The 8,967-nt window shown below is 43.5% G+C and overlaps 1 protein-coding gene across 1 annotated transcript in view; it reads left to right on the top strand.

Annotated features, from left to right (window-relative positions):
- Window positions 1–1,364: 1,364 nt before the first annotated feature.
- The window catches only part of LOC311118564 (uncharacterized protein), a gene marked incomplete at both ends in the record, with an annotated part of 158,705 nt that continues 151,102 nt past the window's right edge, over window positions 1,365–8,967 (top strand). Inside the window, one exon of the mRNA XM_084193354.1 lies at window positions 1,365–1,551. Within this exon, the coding sequence (XP_084049480.1) occupies window positions 1,365–1,551 (187 nt within the window). The remainder of the gene's footprint in view (window positions 1,552–8,967) is intronic.

Here is an 8,967-nt window from a genome sequence, read left to right as displayed (position 1 = left end):
AATCTCCCAAACGAAGTGCACTATGTCTGTAGAACACAGATCAAAGAAGTAGTCCTTCCAACAGACGTCATCAAGGTGTTGGAATCTGATTTTGTAGAAAGGGCTTCAGAAGATGAACACCTTTCTCAAGAGGATCTCCAGTTCATGTCAATTATGGAGAGTGGCATCAGACTCAAGGATGATGGGCACTATGAAATGCCACTTCCCTTCAAGAAAGGAAGACCAAACTTACCAGATAACAAGGTATGTGGCATCCACCGTCTCAGATGTCTGGAGAAGAAGTTAAAGGGAAATGAGCAGTACTGCAGAGACTATAAGACCTTTATGGATTAGACAATAGCTTGTGGAGACGCCGAGCTTGTCCCTGAAGAGGATATTAGCAAGACCCCAGCGTGGTACATCCCCCACCATGGGGTGTATCATCCCCAAAAGCCCGGTAAGATCCGTGTCGTTTTTGACTGCTCTGTAAGGTTTCAAGGGACAGCCTTGAATGACCATCTCCTGACTGGCCCAGAGTTAACAAACACCTTGGTGGGAGTTTTGTGTCGGTTCAGAAAGGGTCGTGTGGCAGTTATGTGTGACATAGAACGTATGTTCCACCAGTTCCATGTTAAGCCAGAGGACCAAGATTAACTCAGATTCTTGTGGTGGAAGGATGGAGATCTTAAAGCCCAGCCCTCCATCTATCGAATGAAGGTCCACTTGTTCGGTGCAGCTTCATCACCTGGATGTGCTAACTATGGCCTGAAGCACCTTGCCGCTCAAGGACAAGGACGCTTTAGAGAAGAAACCATCAGGTTCATCCAGAAGAACTTCTACGTCGATGATGGATTGGCAAGTGTAGAATCTGAAAACCAAGCAATCCAACTAGTGAAGGAAGCAAGAGAGCTTTGTCGCACAGGCAAACTTTGATTGCACAAGTTCATCTCCAACAGCAAAGCAGTCTTAGCCACAATTCCTGAGGAAGAGTGTGCTAAAGCCGTCAAGGACCTGACCATGATGTTGGGAGAACCACACATGGAAAGAGCACTAGGAGTACAGTGGTGTGTGACTTCTGATGAGCTGCAGTTCAGCGTGGTTGTCAAAAGAAAATCCACTTACCCGCAGAGGGGTCTTGTCCACAGTTGCCTCGGTGTACGACCCACTTGGATTTGTGGCACCCTTCATCCTGGTAGGAAAGCAGATCCTGCAGCAGATGTGTCGTGACAAGCTCAGTTGGGATGATCCTTTGCCTGATGACCTTCGACCCCTGTGGGAGTCTTGGTTGCAAGATCTAAAAAACTTGGCTGGTGTGAGAATCCAAAGATACTATCCAGACAGGTCCAGACCTTCTTTGGCAAAAAGAGCTACCAACTGGAGTTGTCATGGTGGGAGAGATCGAGAGCAGTGACCCAGAGGTCAAGAAAGCTCAGGTTCATGACACTCAGGCAGAAGAAGCAAAAACAATTTTAGATCGTCTACACAAGTTCTCAGACTGGGCAAGAATGGTGAAGGCTGTTGCCAGACTCAAGCGCCGTGCTAAGGAAATCAAAGGTCTCAAGCCAAAGTCCTGTGAGGCCTCGAACTTGGAGGAAAGGAAAGAGGCGGAGCTGACCATAATCAAGATGGTCCAGGAAGCAACTCTCTCTCAAGAAATTCAACGCCTTAGACATCATAAGGAGGCAAAGGTCAAAGACAAAGCCAACCAGTTGCACAAACTATGTCCGTTCCTGGATGATCAAGGTGTAATCAGAGTAGGAGGCCGCTTAGCTAATGCTGCCCTACATCCACATGTGAGGCATCCAGCAGTACTTCCTAGAGACAGTCATGTTTCTGCATTGCTCGTCAAGCACTATCATGAGAGAGTGTACCAAAGATCGCAGAAATGCAAAGGTCGGTGACATTGTTCTGTTACAAGATGCTGCCACACCACGAAACCAATGGAAGCTAGAAAGAGTCATCGAGGTGTATCGTGGAAGTGATGAAAGAGTGAGGAGACTCAAGTTACTCATCAGTGACTCCTCCCTGGATGGAAGAGGAAAGCGTACAGCCAAACCTGTTTACCTGGAGAGACCCATTCAGAAAACAGTTACATTGCTAGAAGCAGACTGATGGTTCTATCATACACTCACACACAGTTTATTAGTTGTTTATTAGGACAGAGTTTCATTTAATTTATTCATGCAGTAGGTTTGTCTCCAAGTTTTAAGAAATCACTTGTGATTTGGTGGGAGTGTAACTGCCTCTGTCGCCAGTTTATTTCATGTATTAGCACTTTAGTTTATTTCATGTATTTGCACTTTTTCTTATTTAATTTCTTCTGAATTGTACGTTTACAGCAAGACGGAACTAATTATTGGTTCCGCCCGAGTGTTGTCACCCGAGCGCCTTTAGCGACGCACCGAGAAAACTTTACCGCAAAAAAGCGAATTATTTTTCCACTGTTATCGTGTTTAAGTGCATACTTACAAAGAAAGTATACAGAAGAAGATAAAGGACATTTAAAAGGATGTTTAGCACCTCTGTGTGATAAGCAGCAATGAGGTTTGTTGACTATTTATTTTACTATGAGGGTATTTGTGTTTACGTGCGTCATTTTTTGGTGTAAAATATACATAAAGTGTCTAGCTGTATGAGCTTGATTATAACGCCAGATGTGTGAGACATGCATATGGCATTATTTTGTTAATGTATTTTTTCTTTCTTTAAAGCAGTTCTCACGGGTTGACCAGCATTAAAGCCCTGTATTCAAATCAAGAACTCTTGCCTCATGCCTGTCACTGGAGGAGCTACAATATTTATGCACAACAGTGTTCTATCCAAGCTGGGAGAGACACAACAAAATGTGGAATAAGTCAAGGGGTATGGATCCATTCTGAAGGCACAGTAGCTATAGATAGTACACTGAATAATGAAACAATCCTTAGTAAGCTAATGTTTCGAGGGCGTGCTGACAGTATTATTTGGCATTAATAGACTGGTTTTAAGCACAACAGCGTTCTATCCAAGCTGGGAGAGAGCACGAGGAGGGATCATGTCATGCAGGTTCAGGTAGCAGCTACAGGACAGTTGTATATTATTTTTAAAAAATCAATTGGTAGCTGATTAGTATGCATGGATCATTTATTTAAAATCTGCAATGTTTGAATATCCAGCTTTAATTACTGAACAAGTAATGGCATTATTGCCACCAGCCAGCAGTCTAAAGAAATTGCAGCATTATGACACCGTGTATAGATTTCGTGAAACATTAAGCCCCGTGTAGTTCAGTTGGTAGAGCATGGCGTTTGCAACGCCAGGGTTGTGGGTTCGATTCCCACGGGGGCCAGTATATATTTTAAAAAATGCACTCGGTAACTGTAAGTCGCTCTGGATAAGAGCGTCTGCTAAATTACTAAAATGTAAACATGAGAAAATGACGACCAAATAGAGGCCTACCAATAAACCTTTATCCATTAGCTAAAGCAAAGCTTTACATTCTCTTGCACCACAGGAACCCTATCATCGATTAATTAGGCACTCAGCCGCATAGACATGTCGCTATTGAGCATTATTTGTATGTTGGCCGAATCCCAACGTTTCAGTTGAACGGAAGTGAAGGCGGAGCCTGGCTCTTTTCTCTTGTGACTTTACGCTCCGTGCAGAGTAGAACACCAGACAACATGATTGAACAAAGGAGGAATGTTAAAATGATATCGGACGGTAACTTTTGAAAATGAGCTAAACAGAAGCCTACTGCTGGAGTATTATTTGTATGTTGGCGGAAGTCCTATTTTTCATTCGAACTGAAGTGAAAGTTGAGTCACATGTTCTCTATTCTCCATTTTGTCTTTAGGCAGAGAGTCGCATTTTGAAATATAACGTCTCGGTCCTCTACCTCCCTGATCTGAACTCTGCAATCGACCATAAACACACGTTTCTACAATGAATCAGGTGAGTTTAGATTAATTTAATCATTTTTATAAGGGTCTTTGTGGCCTACTTTCTGCTTTTACACTGGGCGCATTTAATGCTTGACTTTTGGAAAATCATTTGTGTAGTTTAGCTTTTTAGTTTAGTTTTCATAAATAGCAAGTTATGACAACGCTACACAGCTACATGCACAATACCCAACAATCCAATGCAAAACAGTTGCTAATTACCGTAATAACACTTCCTCATGCCAATACAATGCATTTCCAATCGCGGAAAGCAAACAATAATGTACAATGCACTACCAACGACTTATCGGTACAATGCAGCTTGGACGCAGCTACCAAGCTGTCTTCCCACAAGAGTGCCGTCCTACGCTGCGTGTGATAACAGATAAATTACCTACCAGTTGTTTATTTAACATTTTTTTTTGTCATTTAGTAGATGCTGTTATCCAGAACGACAATGCTGCCGTTATGCCCCGTCAAAGCCACTTTGTAATATCCATCATACTATCAGCTACCTACCTAACTGTTAACATTAGCTAAATTCCATCCAGATGCGCCTGAATTTTTTTTCTTTCTTCTTCTTCGTAGTACGTAACTTTGAAAGTAAACTTAAACCGTCACATTTTTAAACCAGTAAAATGTGTATGACGTTTTGATGTCTTCACTATTATTCTACAATGTAAAACATTTTCAAAATAAAGAAAAACCCTTGAATGAGTAGGTGAGTCCAAACTTGATAAGGAAATGTGTGAGTAAGATATGACTAAAATGTCACACCCTCAGTTAAACTAATAATAGTACTAAAATGTAATACTCCTCCAATTTAGCCATGTGCAGAGTCAATGTCACGTTTGCCTCGTCAAGCTGAAAGCTATTGTAAACAATGCATTCGGAAAGTATTCAGACCCCTTGACTTTTTCCAGATTTTGTTATGTTACAGCCTTATTCTAAAATGGTTTGAATAATTTTTTTCCCTCATCAATCTACACAGAATACCCCATAATGACAAAGCGAAAACATAAGTATTCAGAACCTTTGCTATGAGACTCAAAATTGAGCTCAGGTGCATCCTGTTTCCATTGATCATCCTTTAGATGTTTCAACAACTTGATTGGAGTCCACCTGTGGTAAATTCAATTGATTGGACATGATTTGGAAAGGCACACACCTGTCTATATAAGGTCCCACAGTTGACAGTGCATGTCAGAGCAAGAACCAAGCCATGAGGTCGAAGGAGTTGTCCGTAGAGCTCCGAGACAGGATTGTGTCGAGGTACAGATCTGGGGAAGGTACCAAAAAAATTCTGCAGCATTGAAGGTTCCCATGAACACAGTGGCCTCCATCATTCTTAAATATAAAAAGTTTGGAATCACCAAGACTCTTCCTAGAGCTGGCAGCCCCGCCAAACTGAGCAATCAGGGGAGAAGGGCCTTGGTCAGGGAGGTGACCAAGAACCCGATGGTCACTCTGGCAGAGCTCCAGAGTTCCTCTGTGGAGATCAGAGAACCTTCCAGAAGGACAACCATCTCTGCAGCACTCCACAAATCAGGCCTTTATGGTAGAGTGGCCAGACGGAAGCCACTCCTCAGTAAAGGGCACGACAGCCCGCTTGGAGTTTGCCAAAAGGCACCTAAATGACTCTCAGACCATGAGAAACAAGATTCTCTGGTCTAATGAAACCAAAATTAAACTATTTTGGCTAAATGCCAAGCGTCACGTCTGGAGGAAACCTGGCACCATCCCTACGGTGAAGCATGGTGGTGGCAGCATCATGCTGTGGGGATCCTTTTCAGCGTCAGGGAATGGGAGACTAGTCAGGATTGAGGGGAAAGATGAACACCGCAAAGTACAGAGATCCTTGATGAAACCTGCTCCAGAGCGCTCAGGACCTCCGACTGGGGCGAAGGTTTTACATTCCAACAGGACAACGACCCTAAGCACACAGCCAAGACAACGCAGGAGTGGAATATGGTCTGGGTAAAGCATATTATAATTAGTCTCTGACATCCCTGACCTATGGAAACAGCACGTGGTCTGGGTAAAGTGGGGGGTTAAGGCCAATCCAGAGATCACTGGGGTTTTTTGTTGGTGTGGGCATGCGCTTGGGCGGACTCTGATCTTTTGGAGCAATATGCACCTGTTGGTAACATGATACCCTCACTGTTCCATGTGTGCCTAGACCCCCGAATAGCAATACTCACAATGGGGATAGCAGTGACTCTCCATTTGGGATAAAAGCAAAAAATAATCCTGTTAAACAGTGGTAACACCACTGTTAGCTCATTTAAAAGAAATAGCATATTTTAATAATAGCTACATGTAATACAAGTTTAGGTTTGTATTAAATTTACATTGTTTTGTGCCAGTTGGCTGTAGGCTACTCTACTAGCAGTTTACCAGTTGGCTGTAGGCTACTCCACTAGCAGCTTACCAGTTGACTGTAGGCTACTCCACTAGCAGCTTGCCAGTTGGCTGTAGGCTACTCTACTAGCAGCTTGCCAGTTGGCTGTAGGCTACTCCACTAGCAGCTTGCCAGTTGGCTGTAGGCTAATCTACTAGCAGCTTGCCAGTTGGCTGTAGGCTACTCCACTAGCAGCTTACCAGTTGGCTGTAGGCTACTCCACTAGCAGCTTACCAGTTGTCTGTATGCTACTCCACTAGCAGCTTGCCAGTTGGCTGTAGGCTACTCTACTAGCAGCTTGCCAGTTGGCTGTAGGCTACTCCACTAGCAGCTTACCAGTTGGCTGTAGGCTACTCTACTAGCAGCTTGCCAGTTGGCTGTAGGCTACTCCACTAGCAGCTTACCAGTTGGCTGTAGGCTACTCCACTAGCAGCTTGCCAGTTGGCTGTAGGCTACTCTACTAGCAGCTTGCCAGTTGGCTGTGGGTTACTCCACTAGCAGCTTGGCTGTAGGCTACTCCACTAGCAGCTTGCCAGTTGGCTGTAGGCTACTCCACTAGCAGCTTACCAGTTGGCTGTAGGCTACTCCACTAGCAGCTTGCCAGTTGGCTGTAGGCTACTCCACTAGCAGCTTGCCAGTTGGCTGTTGGTTACTCCACTAGCAGCTTGGCTGTAGGCTACTCCACTAGCAGCTTGCCAGTTGGCTGTAGGCTACTCCACTAGCAGCTTACCAGTTGGCTGTAGGCTACTCCACTAGCAGCTTGCCAGTTGGCTGTAGGCTACTCCATTAGCAGCTTGCCAGTTGGCTGTAGGCTACTCCACTAGCAGCTTGCTAAAAACTGTAAGCAAGCTAGCCTTTTAGCTTCCCACAGATTTAGATGTGGCTTAGTGTTGTAGGTTACGGTCTTGCTGAAAGGTGAGTTCCTCTCCCAGTGTCTGGTGTAAAGCAGACTGAAGCAGTCTTTCCTCTAGGATCTCCCGTTTCGTTTCATCCTGTAAAACTCCCCAGTCTTTGACGATGTCAAGCATTCCTTTACCATGATTTAGCCATCACCATGCTTGAAAATAAGGAGGCAGTTACTCAGTGATGTTATGTTGGATTTGCATCAAACTTAAGGCTTTGCATTTAGGCCCAAAAAGTGAATTCATTTGCCCTGTTAATTCTTTAGCAGTATTACTTTAGTGCCTTGTTGCAAACAAGATGGATGTTCTGGAATATTTATATTCTCCTTTCACTCTGTCATTTAGGTCATTATTGTGGATTATTGTGAATAGTCACATGTACAGGGTTGCAGGAGGTCACTGTGGTCTAATGCACTGCATCGCACTGCACTGCACAGTGTCGTCCAGGGTAGGGGAGGGAATGGCCGGCAGGGATGTAGCTCAGTTGGTAGAGCACGGCGTTTGCAACGGCAGGGTTGTGAGTTCGATTCCCATGGGGGGCCAGTATGAAAAACTAGTCACATGTACAGGGTTGCAGGTCATTATTGTGAATAGTCACATGTACAGGGTTGCAGGTAGTCATTATTTTGGATTATTGTGAATAGTCAAATGTACAGGGTTGCAGGTGGTCATTATTGTGTATAGTCAAATGTACGGGGTTGCAGGTGTGGATTATTGTCAATAGTCACATATACAGGTTTGCAAGTGGTCATTATTGTGGTTTATTACGAATAGTCACATGTACAGGGTTGCAGGTGGTCATTATTGTGGTTTATTACGAATAGTCACATGTACAGGGTTACAGGTGGTCATTATTCTTGATTTTTGGGAATAGTCACATGTACAGGGTTGCAGGTGTGGATTATTGTCAATAGTCACATATACAGGTTTGCAGGTGGTCATTATTGGTTATTATTATGAATAGTCACATGTTCAGGGTTGCAGGTGGTCATTATTGTTGATTATAGTGAATAGTCACATGTACAGGGTTGCATGTTTGTCATTATTGTGGATTATTACGAATAGTCACATGTACAGGGTTGCAGGTTTGTCATTATTGGGGATTACTGTGAATAGTCACATGTACAGGGTTGCAAGTGGTTGTAGTGTAGGTTATTTGTAGGTGTTATCGTCAATCAAGAAGTCTGCTTAGGTTGGATCGTGTTCAAAGGCCTTTATTCAAACCACGAGGTTCCAGCGTAAGTACGGACACAATATCCGGAGAACCAGACCCCAAATAAATCTTGCTGCATTCTAACTCTTCGTCATTGCTCCCCCCTTTATATAGCCCAAGAGTTGACTGGCTCCCTCTACTGTTCAATCCCCGTATCTTACCACCCCCTTCCTGTCTGTCATAGGTGACGTCACGCTAAAACCTTCCCTCTGGATAGCAATAATCAACCTTCCATTTCTTCATGAAAAACATTTAACAAAGACATAATTTTAATACACTACATATTCCCCCCTTCGAGACAAAACTAAAAAGTCTCGACAACAATAGGATTATGACCAGTAACAATTTATCCTATTGAGTATCTTTAACCTTAAACCAAAAACATTCTTCTCTAGAGTGTAAATACCTTTCTATGAAATAACTGTTTATGAAGTGTGAATACATTACTATGACATATGAAGAAATCTCTATGGAGTGTAAGAGCGAAAATCTGTCCGGCAGCCATCTTTTCAGATATCCATCCATCCATCAATCAAGACAGTAAAATTCTCT

This window comes from Coregonus lavaretus (assembly GCF_964263955.1).
Source record: "Coregonus lavaretus genome assembly, contig: HAP1_SCAFFOLD_299, whole genome shotgun sequence".
NCBI lineage: Eukaryota > Metazoa > Chordata > Actinopteri > Salmoniformes > Salmonidae > Coregonus > Coregonus lavaretus.
The sequence above is the reverse complement of the archived record's forward strand: the minus strand, read 5'-3'. Positions and strand labels throughout refer to the sequence as shown.